Consider the following 14571-nt stretch of genomic DNA (forward strand, 5'->3'; position numbering starts at 1 on the left):
GTACAAATCCTCTGTTTTTATAATGTACATGACATATAAGGCATTCCAATATAACATCATCACAAATCCTTTTTCTTCACTGTAAGCATAACTCGCTTACCTGGTTGCCCCTCCATAGCTGAGACCTGTATGGCATTCGCATCCTTGACGGCTTGTAGAACCTTGTCCATCACGTTCTTGACTTCTTCCGGTGTCGGATTTCGCTTGTGTTTCTTCCTTGTTAGAATTACTTCCACCTGCCGGCCCTTCTCCAGGAAGGAGGCGAGCTGCTTCAGCCTATGAGAAAGATCATGCGCATCAATGGCCCAGTTGAGCTCAATCTGCTTTACCGATAGCTTGGTAGCTTGAGCTGTTTTGGTGACGGCACGCTCGCGCTGTCGCATTTGGTCTCGGTTTACGACCTTGCAGATGGGTGGCCTGTCAGGCTCCCCGGGGGCGACTTGAAGTACAAACTGCGCGGGTCGCTCTATTGAGGCCAGAACGGAATTGAGTTGTATAGGCGGCATGAGTTTGTTATCCTCGCCCACGAGCTGGATAAAGTCTGCTTGAATACCCTCATCTCTGAACTCGTCGGTCTTGGCCGGTTGGCTATAGCGGGAGGATGTGAAGCGAAACCGGAACTGCGACGAAGACTGCACCGGAGCGTAGCGTAGGAATTGCGATCGTGGTAATACGTGGGGTACGAGAAATGTCTGGCGAAGAGCCTGTGTGGTGGTGACGAGGCCGCGGATGTGCTTCATCTTTGCTGGTGAGAAGTAGCCAAGAGTTGGAAGAGATTCGACAAGAACAGGACGACGTAGTACCCGTAGTATCCAGGAAGCTAGCGTTGAAGACGGAGCACGAAGACGAGGGCATGCGACTCCCAAACACAGCGGACGATGAGGACTTGCAGTTGGGTGGTGCTGCGGTGGACGCAAGCGGTTGGAGAACCCTGGAACAGCCACAGTCCAGATTGGACGCCACAGCGGATCTTGTCCCTTTTCCCGTTTTACCCAGTCCCGTCTGGACAACTTTCTTATCTTCCTCCCCATCATTCACCCATCCCCTGTTCCCCCAGATCCGATTCCTCGTGGGAATTGCTCGGAGGCCCCAGGCTCTATGATTCCGTCTTCTTTCCTTCGTTAGACTCTCTTTCATCGCTCGAGCGCGACCCGAGGACTCGTCTCCTGGGACGTGGCTAGAACTCTTTCCGTTCTTTTTTTGCTCGCATGTCGACTGGAGTTGACGGTCGACCTTCAGGCCCACGAGTCAGCAGGCGCTCTATTTCGCGGGCTACCGATTCTGCCGGCTCTTTCACTGACCTTCCAACGGCCTTTACAGACAAACAACCAACCATGGTCACTCAAACCCAGCGGTCCCGATTCGTTAAGACGGGCGCCATTGTCGGCGCCCTGTTGCTTATGCTGTTCTGGCTTGCGCCATCGAGGAGCACAGTGTCTAACCTTGGACCTTGTAAGTTGCTGCCGATTTCGAATCCGCGGTGTCGTTGCTAATACTGTTTTATAGCTTCTCAACCCTCCACTGGCGGTGCGCCTCTGACGGCAAAATGCTCGAAACCCAGCGATCCCTCCAAGCCTCTTATCCAGTACGCAATGATGATCGATGCTGGAAGCCAGGGTTCTCGAATTCACGTATACAAGTTCAACAACTGCGGATCTACACCCGAACTTGAGCACGAGGAATTCGAGCAAACCGAGAAGAAACAGGGCGGCTCTGGACTTAGTTCTTACAGGGAGGATTCTGAGGGTGCCGCTAGGAGCTTGGATCCTCTCATGGCCGTCGCAATGAGTACCGTTCCAGACGAGTACAAGTCATGCTCCCCGATCGCAGTCAAGGCTACTGCCGGACTGCGCATGCTTGGTCCTGACCTTAGCCAGAAGATCTTAGAGGCAGTGAGAACCCGCCTTGAAACTGCCTATCCCTTCCCTGTCGTCTCCCGTGAGAAGGGTGGCGTTGAGATCATGGATGGCTCCGACGAGGGCGTTTACGCTTGGATCACCACCAACTACCTTCTCGGGAAGATTGGCGGACCAGATGAGACCCCTACCGCTGCGGTCTTTGACCTTGGTGGAGGCTCTACTCAGATCGTTTTCCAGCCTACATTCGATAAGAGCCCATCCGGCGGTATGCCAGAGCACTTGGCCGAGGGCGACCACAAGTATGATCTCCAGTTTGGTGGACGTCACTTTGAACTATACCAGCATTCCCACCTCGGGTATGGCCTCATGGCCGCACGGGATGCGGTGCATAAGGCTATTGCCGAGGCGAAGCTAGCTGCGAACCCAGGTGACCGCGCGTGGCTGAACCAGCCCATTTCCAACCCCTGCATTGGACCCGGGATGGAACGCGAAGTGGAATTGAAGTACCAGGATGAGCAGTCCAACCACCCTCTTGCCCCTTCAGTCAAGGTCAAGATGGTTGGTCCCAAGGAGGGAGCTCCTTCGACCGCTGCCCAGTGCCGTGGACTGACGGAGAAGATCCTTAACAAAGAGGCTACTTGTGCCCTTGCACCATGTTCATTCAACGGTGTCCACCAGCCCTCTCTCGAGAAGACTTTCTCCAAGGAGGACGTCTACACATTCTCCTACTTCTACGAGCGTACGCAGCCCCTGGGCATGCCCGATTCGTTCACATTAGACGAGATGCACGATCTCACCAAGACCGTCTGTGCCGGAGAATCCGCATGGAATGTCTTTGAAGGTATCCAGGGTGCTCTCGAGGAATTGCGCGACCGACCGGAGTGGTGTTTGGACCTGAACTTCCAGCTCGGTCTTCTTCACACTGGTTACGACATGCCTCTGTCGCGTGAGGTTAAGATTGCAAAGAAGATCAAGGGTAACGAACTTGGATGGTGCCTTGGTGCCAGGTAAGCATTGACCGTGATGTATTTACTGAGGATTATAGTGCTGACAATTTCATAGTCTCCCCCTCCTGAGCCAGGAGTCAGGCTGGACATGCCGAGTGAAGGAGATCTCATAGATGACGGTGACGCCGGAAATGACCTGAGTTATATCTTTTAATTATTCTTAAACGGGTGCAACAAAAATTCATTTCTCTTCTGCATGCTAACAGGCTAGACCGTTGGTATTGTATTCTTTTACATTTGATTTGGATGTGGCCTGGTCTTGATGTACGGTGTGGACAAGAGATTTGGTTATCGGTGGATATAGAATGTTCTCCTTTCAATGCGTTCTCAATGAGACAAGCCTGGAATTATTATCGCAATGCCAAGCTGAATAGACATGCTTTTTTTCTGCCAAGTTGAACGCCTGAGATACCCCTGAAGACAAGCCATCGAATATAACTTTCAACTCCATCATCAAGATATCATGAGTATGTATATGTGTATGCGGATCACTGAAGGGACGCCAAGTATATGCATGCAAAGTAGTACTAGCCAAACCCACGAAATAGACAGCCAGGCTCAATTACCGAGATCTTGAATCGATGGTTTCTCTGACGATGATGTCTTTTCCTTACCCATCAAGCGATCCATCAAATTCGTATCAGAGTGTCCGTGGGGTTCGGAATCTTTCTCTTCGTCGCCGGAGGTGGGCTCATCACCTGGGCGTTTTTCTTCTAAAACACCAAGTCCCAGGTTCTGTAGACGGCAGAGATTAGCAATTTGAAATAATTAAAGTATGTTGGAAGTGTAACAGCGAGCGTACCATTTCAATGTATTGACCACCACCTTGAGCTTCATTTTCATCATCCTCGTCAAGCCGTATATCCTGTGCACGCCCAGCAGCTATTTCCCTCTCTAGATCCTCATTGGCCGTTTTCATCTCAGGCAGAAACGCAGATAACTTGCTGAGAAGACTGGGTTCTTGGTCAATGCGACGAATATTGGGTTTTCGTTGCGCCGACAAGGATGTGATTCCTTCGTTGTCGCTAGTCAGGACGTTATTTGAATCCCCAGCAGTTTCACTCTGGGCGTCGTTGTTGTCGTCGTCGTCATCGTCGTCGGAAGAGGTTAAGGACGAGCCAGACGAGGATGTGTAATCATCGTCGTCCTCGTCGTCGTCGCCGCTGTGGTGGGCTGCGGAGGAATCTTTGCGGGCATTCACCGCGGAGGAAGCAGAAAGTTCGCGCCCGCCATTACTCGTCACAATGTGCTGAGCAGAATTGTCGCTGCGCGGGCGCTTGGGTAGAGTTATCGGGCGTGACGAGACAGACTGCGCGTCGGCATGCTCCTGAGGGCGCTTCTGTGGCACATTGTCCATTTCAAGTGCTGCCAATGAAAGAGAGAAAGAGAGACTGAGCCGGGCGATTCGAAGGATGGATGTGCCTCGCCTTCGCGAAACAAGGTGGGGCCTGATGGTTGTCCGTCGATGGACCGGTCGGCAGGGGGAGATGCAGGTCCGGAATTAATTGGATGCTTGGACATGCAAGAGACAGCGGACCTTGAAAGCCTGAAGAATTCTTTGTCGGGTAAGGAAAGGCCGGCTGGTGGTGCAAGTGTCTATTGGACCGTCACCTTCCACTCCAGTTGTCATGTTCATTTCATTTCTCCCTCAGCCATGCGGGATTGGATCAACATCTGGAGTCAGATGGTGGCAGTGAGCCTGTCTCTTTTCCTTCTGATTGGGGACTAACATCTCGTCTGGTCGTATATGAGGTTGGACCAGTCCAACTCTGATTGAATGTTCCTTTCGCTCTGTTTGCTGGGGCTTTATTCCATCCCCCTCTTTCTGTCGTCCTCTTTGTTTTCCGACGGCGGGGTTTGTTCCTTAATTAAATATCCATTTACACATGGGCGTGTGCTAGCGTCATCTGGTTATTTCCTGTGATACAAAACTGCAGGTCCTGCATCACTCTGAGGGTGCGTCTCTGCTCCTAACTGTTTGGCCTCCTTATACTTCGGACTATAGCTTACCAAACCCTGCAGAATCCACCAGCAACCCCTCCTTGAGGTGGAGAGTAGAAGAATAACCCAGGGACATTCATATGAGCGAAGGCCACGAACACGCCAGGATAAAACACAAGCGCAGACAGACCAGACCGTGTCCAAAATGGAACCTCCTAAGCTTCAGGTGCAGCAGCCCTCACCTACAGAAGAAGCCAACGACACTACAGACAAAACGCCGGCTACCAGGAGATCATTGCATCAGAACATCCTGGGCAAACTCCGTCCACTTCCTTTGCAATACCACTGGACATTCTGGTACGACAAGCACTCTGAGAGCGCATCTTCAGACTACGACGAGAGGCTGTACGTCCTATACGAAGACGTCGCGGACATAGCTACCTTCTATCGCGTCTACAACAACTACCCATGGGACAAGGTTCCCCAGAGAGACACAGTGCACATCTTCCGCAAAGGCGTGAAGCCAGTCTGGGAGGACCCTGAGAATCTCAAGGGTGGATGTTGGAGATTCCGAGTGCCGAAGAGAAAAGCGCAGGCTTTCTTTCACGAGATCGCCATTCTTTGTATCTCGAATGAGTTCCAGGCTGTTTTGGAGAAAGGTACGAAGATCTGGAAGACTTACATCGTTCCCTCGGCGAATCTATGAAACTGATAGAGCGCAGAACACGACCACGTCCTAGGAGTATCTACCTCCGTACGCTTCAACACGCATCTGATCTCGGTATGGAACAAATTAGGCTCGAACGAGCGCTCCGTCAAGCTTCTAGAGGAAACAATCCTCAATCGCTTGTCGCCAAATCTACGACCCACTGACTCAGGTACGAACTCGTATTTCTATAAACGCCATCATGAGAATGAAGGGTACCAAGAAGCCGTTGGACAGCAGGCGGGTTCGGAGTAACTTAATGGGTTAGCACAGTACTACACGCTTGAGGCATTACGGCATGGGTTGATTGCGTTTAAATATTTGTATTTTTTTAGAGGATAAATAAAAAGGGCCCGATTGATCATTAATTGATTATTTCGTTTATATGGTGTTCTGTGGTACCTTGGTACTCATACAGTGTTAATAATACATGGATAGGGCAATGGCAAGTATACAACCGCCCCTACTCCCTTGATGAGGTCTTCTCGTCTGCATTGCCAGGCCGCCAACTCTGCGCCTTCTGATTCGGATCGCGCGGATTCTCTCGATCTCGCTCTCCTCCGCCCGGCATATACCGGTCTATCTCAATGAAGCCACGAGACCGCTCCTCAGGGCGCTCTGGGGACCGGAACCGTCGACGCGGAGAACGGCTTCGATGGCTGGTAGATGGGACGTAGCGGTCGATGTCGAGCATGCTTGGAGAGTGCCGTCGAGAACGGGAACGACGGCGTGGTGAAGTAGAGGGCTTTCTTTCCCTGTCCCTGCCGCGATCTCGATCTCTGTCGCGGTCACGGTCACGGTCTCGCTCGCGATCGTTGTCCTTCTCTGTCCGATCACGATCACGGTCACGATCGCTAGTCCTGTCTCTGTCTCGTTCTCTCTCTCTGTCTCTCTCAGATGGCCTATCCCTGTCGCGCTCTCGCTCCCGTTCACGATTTCTATCTCTCTCTCTGTCTCTCGATCTGTCCCTATCTCGAACCCGATCTCTTTCCCGGTCCCTCTCTCGTTCTCTTGACTTATCCCTGTCTCCTTCCCTTTCTCGTACCCTGTCACGATCTCGGTCCCGATGGGGTGAGCGCGGACGTGACGGTGAGCGAGAATAGTGGCTGTATCGCCGGCGATAACTATCATAGGCCGGTCTATCCCTACCACGATCGCGACTTCGGTCCCGACGGCGGTCATCATCTCTATCCCGGTCATCTCGTATACGGTCTCGGTCTCGGTCTGACCTTCTGTCCCTATCCCAGTCCCGGTCTCTATCCCTGTCCCGATCTGTGCGATCACGGTCGCGGTCACGGTCTCTGTCGTAAGTCCGAGCGGTAGACCGGCTCCTACTGCGGCGGTTTGGTCGATAGCTTCGATCACCGTAGCGGTCCGCCCGGTAGTCGCGAATTGGGACTTTACTGTCTGAATCACGGTCTCGGGGTCTGTTAGATGCATCCCGTGATCGGACGTTACGGTCATCATCAAATCGCGATCCTCTCCTTCTCGAACGGCTGCGGCTCTCATCGCGCCTCCGGCTTCGGCCGTCGGCCACTGTTGATCCACGCCGACGGCTATGTTCTGGGTCAACAGCTGGACTGCCTGATTTAGTAGGAGTATTAGAGAACTTCGACTCCGAGGCCTCCTTAGGTTTGTTTGTCGTTGGCTTCAGTCCGTTTTCAATCGCCTCGGCTTCCTCGAAATCGAACTCCGGCTTTTGTCGGGCCTTCGCGGCTAATTCTTCGCCTTCCTTCAGGAGGAGCTGCAAGGCGGCCTCTTCCAAAGCCTTCTCATCCACGGGCGCTGGCGGGGGAGTAGGTTCTTTCGATACTGGAGTTTTCTCGTTTCGGGAGTCTTTGATATGAGGTGATACACCACGATCGGAGCGGTAGCCGGGGGAGCGGTCACGGTAACGAGGGTGATCTCGGTCCCTGTCCCTGTCCCTGTCCCTATCACGATCTCTATCCAAGTCCTTGTCCCTTGTGCGGCTGCGATCTCGGTCACGATATCCCCAATCCCGATACCTATCCCGGTCTTCACGTCGCCGTCGCTCGTACCGTTCCTGGCGCTCTTTTTCTCGTTGCTCATCCAGAGCCCGCTGTTCTGCACGCCATTTTTCATCACGCTCGCGCTTCCTAGCTCGCTCTTCATCGTCTTTTTGACGCTGGATTTCGCGCTGCTTCCGTTCCTCTTCCTCCCTCCGCCGCTCCTCTTCTTCCTCAATTTCTATTCGTTTGCGTTCTTCTTCCTGCCAGATCTTTTCACGCTCGTCGCGTTTGGCCTTCACAATATTAGCATAATCCTCATCGACCGTACTCCCCGCTATCTCTTCGCGACGGGCGCGCTCATCGCCGATATCATGGCGACGAATATCGCGAATGGACTCTAGGATAGTCGGGAGGTGTTGTGCGGCCAGCGCATCCAAACTCTTCTCGACCGTCTTATACACATCGCTGCGGTCCACAGCACCCTCAATCAAGGTTGCGGCCTTGCCCTGTTCTCTAGAAAGAAGTTGAGGTTCGCGCTCGATCTCGGACTCAGCTAAGTCGGTGAGTAGGTTCGTAAATTCGACTTTTCCCTCCTAGCACGTAGTCAGTATCCAAGGACAAGGAGAACAGGGGAATAGAGAAAAAAAAAATGCGGTTCCCTTACACCATCATGAAATTCCGACCAGACCTTCTTGCGAATATGATCGAAGCCTCCCTTTTTCTTGAAGCTGTGCAGCAACTCGTCGACCACTTCGTGTTGCGCCGAAGTCAAGGGCAGCTCTTCGGTCTTGAACTTCTTGCGCTGCAAACTCTCGACATCGAGCGACGGTCGCTTCACGCCATTAATCTGGGGTTCTGGAGCCTCCACTGATCCATCCATAACAAGTCGCGTGGAAATCAGACGGAAATGCCTGAGTTCCCAGGTTCTGTTGGGTCAAGTAGAAATTCACTGTAGATCTCGACCCTTTGTTGGAGCGCGGCGCGACGGGTTCGGTGAAACTCGCGTTCCGGAGCAGATTGGGAACTGAGGCCCCGTGATTCGACAGCCTTGGGTCAAGCACAACTTCATCCCGATCGACTGCATCTCTGCCGACGGAGCTCAATTGTGCCGGTACTCTCCTCAAGCCGCCATCACGAAATAACTGCTTGGTTTCTCTATCGGCAGGCTCCGCTACCTTTTTTTTCTCCCTCCCCCTATCCGCGCAATCCGAGTCCGCGACCCCTCACTCCGTCAATATGGTTCACAAAGTCCTCTTCTGGAGCGGCTTCGGTACGTCCCTCCCGACAATCTATGTTTACGCGCTCCGGGTTACTGGTCAATCGGCCTTGTAACTTTATACGCCATTCAATTCCATCATCTGCTCTGTTTTAAGACAGCTACTAACCATCCGGACTACAGGCATCGCCGTCCGACTCTGGCAACTCGGCATCGAAATGCGTCCTCTCTTCGTCAAGGAATCCCTCTGGGCCTACCCCCTCTTCGCTGGTATCGGTGGCAGTTTCGGATATTGGATCCAGGGCGTTGAACAACGACAACTCAAAATCCTCGCACAGCAAAAGGAAGCTATCCTGGAGAAGCGCCGGCGACGAGACGATGGTGCACTGAGCAAGGTGGAAGAGGCCGGTACCTTGGCTGCGACGTCATAAAGTTGGTGGTTCAGTTCTGCTTGTGTTTATATCATATCATATCCGCCTCTTTCTTTTCTTGTGTTCGGTGAATAGCGCGTGGAAGAACGGGTTGTCTGCTCTTGCGAGGGTAGAAGATTCAACCTGTGTATGTACCAAAATTCAATGGTTAAAATTCGCTATGGTCACAATTTCGTGTCCGAAAGAGTACTGCTATTGAAGGATATGTAGAGGATAAAGCGAATTGGCTTGGTTGTGATTCAATAGATTCCATTGCTTTTCAATTTCCCAACGTGGTTTCTGTCGAGTGTCCCGGGTCCATTGCGGAGTCGCCAACGTAATTGATTTACTCCTGGCGTAGCAGCGCCGGTTCACCGGTTGCAATCAATATATAGTTCATCCTGTTATCTGGCAGGCAGCATAAGGTTTAGATCTAGGGTTTCTGTTTTTACGACGAAGGGAGATAAACGGAATGTATATGCAGAAGTTTATTGTGTACCGCCAAATAATCCAAGCGTGATATGTGACAAAGTAGAAGCAGAATCCTGTTCAAGCATTCTCTATTGTGAATTGTGTTGAGATTTCCCATTTCTGGCCACCGCCCCCATATCCCCCGCCAAGTCGATTCTTGATTAGGCTGGAGACCCGTTCACGCAGTCGTATGAGATTCTCCTCTGAACCAGTGACACGAAGCCTCAAATTTGCCATGCATAGCCCATAATGAACCTGCCAGAACCTTGCGTCGTCGACGGCGAACACGCACGGGTCGGCTTCAATATCCCGAACGACATCGGAAACTCCGGAGCCGGAATAGGACATGAGCAGCATAGATCCTAAAGTCTTGACGAGACGCATTCCGAGAACACACATGCAGATTGAAATAGTGCTAGACAATGTGACGTCGAGCCAAGTGTAGAGTTGAATGGAGACCAGAGGGAGTAGTAGAAGCAGCGCGGAGCAAGATAGCGTGAGGAAATGAGACGGGTTGCTGAGTACTGATGGCAGGGACTCAATATACCCAAAACGCATGGCTTTTCCGATCCGACCATGGTTCCGCAAGCCAATGGCAGAAATCAGTGTGGACGAAATAGCGAGAAGTGCGGTGAAATCTACACTTCCTGGGGAGACCCGCTCGTGGGGATGCTCATGGTGAGGCTCATGGCCGGAAGACTCAAGAAAATGCTGAAGATTGTGGGAAATGAGATCCAATCCCATGAACAGCAAAAGAACACACATCGCGAACCCAGCCAACACCTCAGCTCGCTCTAATCCAAAGGGATGCCGAATACTTGATCGCTTCCAGACCTCGAAATTTCCCAACACGTCAACCGCTACACAAAGCAACGCACCCAGCGAGTCAAAGAGGATCAAGTGGGATAAGGCTGTCATAGCCAACGACCCATGGGCACTCCACAGAGTGTAGGCTGCGACGAACATATGGCACACACTCCACCAAAACCTCCGTTTTTGATCCACAGACATACTAGATCGGCATTCTTTCAGCGTCGGTATCGGCAGCGAATTGGGCAAAGCTAATGGCGCACGAGGGGGAGGTTCGAGGAAGATCTGGTGTGAGATACTACTGTGCTTGTATTTGTGACCGCGTCGCTGGCCAATGTTCTATAAACATTGAGATTAGCGGAGTGGATTCGCAAGTGATTATAGAACATGTCTTACAGACTTCACGACAGGGCTCTTGGCCATTGACGTGGTTTGGAAGTTGAACGGCCCGGATGAGACATTGTCGCTCTGGTCATTGGGTTGTGCAGCATCCACAGAGAGGTTGAACGAGGCCTTTGTAGGGCTCAGACGACTAGGATCTTCTGGGATGGACGGATTTCGCGACGGCGCGAATGATTCAACCAAGGGCGACAAAGTATCACGACCTAGGTTTTGGGATGGGATGGCAGAAGCACCTGGGGGATCATCCGGGGGTGGAGTGGGCGTCCGCGGCGGCACGGGGAGCGGCATGTTAGATGCCATTGCGCCAGCGCAAGAGGCAAAGAATTAACAGTATAATTCAAAAAAGCTGCGGTGCGCCTATCCAATTGGCTGGGGAAAAGGTCACGGCGATATTGATGATGTTGTGAAGCGCGGAAACAGATCGAGATTTGAGATAAGGAGGCGCCGAGGCGGGGAGGAGACTGTGGCCTCAGGCGCCAACATTTAGTATGGGGCCGCCGGAGACTCATCGCATCATCGACTCCTCCATCGTCTTTCCATCTACCTCTACTTATCCCGGCTCGGCCGCTTTTCAGGCTCTTCTTTTTTCTTCATGATTTAGGATTAACGAACCCCTTTCCCCGCCCGTACCTGGCGATGATATTCCTTTTAACGGCGTAAGGTGGTTGGATCATCAGACTCTCGGAGGCTGGCGCCGTCTTCCTAGTTATGGATCACCGCGGCTCGTTCTTTTTCTTTCTGGTCGTATTCTATTTACTTCTCAGCTCACAGTCACATCCACCATTGATATCTCAGGATCGTGAGCACCAGCGAGAGCTTGAGCGAGAACGACATGCGCTTCACCTGCTGAACGAGTCCTACTATGGAGACTTTGATCCCCGAGCCGACAAATGGCTCCCATTCATCGGGACCCGAAAGAACGATAGCTTTGACTGGGGACTTTTGGCGGACGCTCAGGATAGAACTCGGTATCAACTGCGGAATACATTTACGGACGCAGGTTTAGTTCCTCCGAACGGGCTCGAAGACCGCGATGTATCTGGAGCATTGAACCTTTCTCAGTTGGCCCTACCTGTTTATCGCAATTCGACAGGGACGTTACGCGGAGACTGGGTGCGTCGCAAGCTGGAAGCCGATCGACCTCCGCTTAACAAAACCGCCATTGTTCTCGAACACGAGTACTTCACCCATGAGTTCAGCCAGAACGTCACTGGTGACAGCGGGGCCTTCTACCTGAATGTCCATGAAGGAGGCGGACAGGAACTCAGGTCTCCTCAGGGCCATGTTCGTGAAATCCGAGCAACCTTGGCCGTGGAGACGGATGAGTTCTGGGGCAACACCTGGTATATCTCGTTATATGGAGTCCATTTCCCTGAAACCGGCGGCATTATTCTCACGACGACAAGCGAGAAATTCCGTGGCGTTTTCAGTCTACCCCACTTGACAATGTCTGCAGACTCCTACAACATTTCCCACGAGCTGCTTATCAACTCGCTTTCGGACACCATTGCAGAGAAGCAGAATCGGCACCCTACACTATTTCCCTGGTCTTCGCTTGTGGGAACGGAGCAAGTGGAATTTCCGTCTCCAAAATGTGAACATATCGTTTATTTGCAGCAGCATCCGGTAGATATAGAGGGTTATCTGGCGGACCAGGTGGTCATTAACCAGATGGAGCAGGAATTGAGATTTCCAACTGGCGCACCGATACCCTCACCACCCGCATTGGTCATGTCAGCTGTGGTATACTCTCCCGACTGTGGGTATATCCTCGAAACCAAGGGAGCCCCCGATTATCCCCCGACAGACAGCCTGTATCTCCAGGGCCCCAAATCAGAGGAGTATGCGAGATACGCCGCGCGCGTAGTATTTTTGGTGTCCGCTACGTTTATTGGGCAAATTACACTGCTTATGCGACAAATCAAAGAATCATCCACTCCATCAACTCGCAGTCGGATTAGTTTCTATACTATTGCTCTCATGGCGTATGGGGATGCATTTGTGCTAGTCTTCATCTTACTGGAGCTCTACCCGGCGATCTCCTTCCTGGTCATGGCAACTCTGTCCTTCTTTGCCTTTCTTTCCGTGAGTTATATTGCCATGAAATTCATGATAGAAATATGGGCTATCCAGGCTCCTGAGCGGAGAGAGCAGACCCGTCGGTCTGGCCCTTCCACGCCGTCTACCCAGTCCGGTGGGCTACCTCTCCCTGCTACAGCGGCCCGAGTCAGAGATTCTGGCGCTACACCCATAATCTTGACACCTGATCAAGACCCGCCTGCCGATGAGGGAGAGGAGACAGCTACGCCGAACCGATCCCCCGTACCAACAGCACAAGAAACTCGAAGTGATGTGGGCGCAATGTATGCGCGTTTCTACTTTGTCCTCTTCGTGATGCTCATTATTTCGATTTGGTCATTCCTCTGGCCTAATAGAGTGGGTGGCTGGTATGCCCGAGCCCTGGCGTTTGGTTACTTGTCATTCTGGGTACCACAGATATACCGAAACGTCATGCGCAACTGCCGGAAAGCTCTGCGGTGGGACTTTGTCATAGGCGAGAGCTGTCTTCGACTTTTCCCCTTCTTGTATTTCCTGACTGTACACGAAAACGTTTTGTTCATCCGCCCAGATCTCAGAACCGCAGCCTGCCTTACTGGTTGGGTATGGATTCAAGTCTGGCTCCTGGCGAGCCAAGACATCCTAGGGCCTCGCTTCTTCGTTCCCCGAGGTTGGGCTCCTCCAGCGTACGACTACCACCCGATTCTCCGAGACGATCCAGAGTCAGGTCCCGATCTCGAATCTGGCGGCGTTCTGCCAATCGGAGCCCTGCGAGCAGACGGACGACGGGACTCATCAAGCGAAGCGAAAGAAGACGACGACCGACAGCGCAGCAAAGACCGCAAGCGAGCGATTTTCGACTGTGCTATCTGTATGCAGGATATTGACGTACCTGTTCTCGCGACGTCGGGAGCCGCGGGCGGCAGCAGTGTTACGGACGGTGCGACAAGTATCCTCACGCGTCGGACTTATATGGTTACTCCATGCCGCCATATCTTCCACAGTGCCTGTCTTGAGAGTTGGATGAAGCTTCGTCTGCAGTGTCCTATATGCCGCGAGTCCATTCCTCCGGTTTAAATGTACAGCATTTAGGATAGATCGTGATCCGAAATAGATTATTTGGCTGTGTAGTATATCCCTATTTACTTCTATCAGATGCGTACAGTGGAGAGAAAAAGCGAAGGCTCGAGATATCTCGGCCATCGCTCAGATACATGTGCCACAGTGGAGAACTGTAAAGCTGTCTAGATGTGGGGAGACGTCAAGAAATAATCAGAATGGTGATTGGTTCATATTCACAGTCCATTGTACACAATGATCTACCATTTGCAGTAAATACTGAAGGCATAACACTGGTGCGGTGAACAAGATTCAATTGTCATAGTCCAGCACTATTGAATGGAATTTAACTTTTCTCTACAACGTTCCATCATTTATTAATCGTGGCAGGGCCATGGCCGTACCCTTTGACCTCAGTACCAGCAGAACCGACGATTGTTGCACGGATCGAAGCGTGTAGGGCCAATGTTTTACAAGTTCTTAGCGACCATGGCTTCCTGACCGACCACCATTATTTTCGGTTCGATGTATCGGATGTCTCGAAACCAGAGTCTCCTCATGGTGATCAACCTCAAACAACTCTTCGACTGGTTTACACGGAAGCACCATCTGTACCCCAACATTTAGACCGGCCAAGGATGCGATATCTCGAGAGATCCGTG

General features: G+C 52.0%; 8 protein-coding genes across 8 annotated transcripts; 4 read left to right on the forward strand and 4 right to left on the reverse strand.

Moving 5' to 3' along the window:
• Positions 1-59: 59 nt before the first annotated feature.
• On the reverse strand, positions 60-740 carry APUU_50688A (putative translation initiation factor IF3; the record flags this gene model as incomplete). The annotated part of the gene is made up of 1 exon (XM_041705713.1): positions 60-740. The coding sequence occupies one exon, from the start codon at positions 738-740 to the stop codon at positions 60-62; it is 681 nt and encodes a 226-aa protein (XP_041558171.1).
• A 468-nt stretch (positions 741-1208) lies between these two features.
• Positions 1209-2979, forward strand: GDA1 (guanosine diphosphatase; the record flags this gene model as incomplete). Its single annotated transcript, XM_041705714.1, has 3 exons — positions 1209-1452; positions 1507-2866; positions 2922-2979. 3 exons carry the CDS (start codon positions 1209-1211, stop codon positions 2977-2979), a joined length of 1662 nt encoding a protein of 553 aa, XP_041558172.1.
• Positions 2980-3424: 445 nt separating this feature from the next.
• Positions 3425-4223, reverse strand: APUU_50690A (NOPCHAP1/New4 family protein; the record flags this gene model as incomplete). The annotated part of the gene is made up of 2 exons (XM_041705715.1): positions 3425-3601; positions 3669-4223. 2 exons carry the CDS (start codon positions 4221-4223, stop codon positions 3425-3427), a joined length of 732 nt encoding a protein of 243 aa, XP_041558173.1.
• A 789-nt stretch (positions 4224-5012) lies between these two features.
• On the forward strand, positions 5013-5768 carry APUU_50691S (eukaryotic translation initiation factor 4E; the record flags this gene model as incomplete). Its single annotated transcript, XM_041705716.1, has 2 exons — positions 5013-5466; positions 5530-5768. The coding sequence occupies 2 exons, from the start codon at positions 5013-5015 to the stop codon at positions 5766-5768; spliced, it is 693 nt and encodes a 230-aa protein (XP_041558174.1).
• Positions 5769-5976: 208 nt separating this feature from the next.
• On the reverse strand, positions 5977-8363 carry APUU_50692A (BOD1/SHG1 domain-containing protein; the record flags this gene model as incomplete). Its single annotated transcript, XM_041705717.1, has 2 exons — positions 5977-8076; positions 8148-8363. The coding sequence occupies 2 exons, from the start codon at positions 8361-8363 to the stop codon at positions 5977-5979; spliced, it is 2316 nt and encodes a 771-aa protein (XP_041558175.1).
• A 356-nt stretch (positions 8364-8719) lies between these two features.
• APUU_50693S (putative NADH-ubiquinone oxidoreductase 14 kDa subunit) lies at positions 8720-9130 on the forward strand (the record flags this gene model as incomplete). Its single annotated transcript, XM_041705719.1, has 2 exons — positions 8720-8753; positions 8883-9130. 2 exons carry the CDS (start codon positions 8720-8722, stop codon positions 9128-9130), a joined length of 282 nt encoding a protein of 93 aa, XP_041558176.1.
• A 528-nt stretch (positions 9131-9658) lies between these two features.
• Positions 9659-11092, reverse strand: ZRG17 (cation efflux family protein family; the record flags this gene model as incomplete). Its single annotated transcript, XM_041705720.1, has 2 exons — positions 9659-10729; positions 10787-11092. The coding sequence occupies 2 exons, from the start codon at positions 11090-11092 to the stop codon at positions 9659-9661; spliced, it is 1377 nt and encodes a 458-aa protein (XP_041558177.1).
• A 408-nt stretch (positions 11093-11500) lies between these two features.
• dscA (ubiquitin-protein ligase dscA) lies at positions 11501-13927 on the forward strand (the record flags this gene model as incomplete). Its single annotated transcript, XM_041705721.1, has 1 exon — positions 11501-13927. The coding sequence occupies one exon, from the start codon at positions 11501-11503 to the stop codon at positions 13925-13927; it is 2427 nt and encodes an 808-aa protein (XP_041558178.1).
• Between the last annotated feature and the right edge of the window lie 644 nt (positions 13928-14571).

Source organism: Aspergillus puulaauensis, chromosome 5 (genome assembly GCF_016861865.1).
Source record: "Aspergillus puulaauensis MK2 DNA, chromosome 5, nearly complete sequence".
Classification (NCBI taxonomy): domain Eukaryota; kingdom Fungi; phylum Ascomycota; class Eurotiomycetes; order Eurotiales; family Aspergillaceae; genus Aspergillus; species Aspergillus puulaauensis.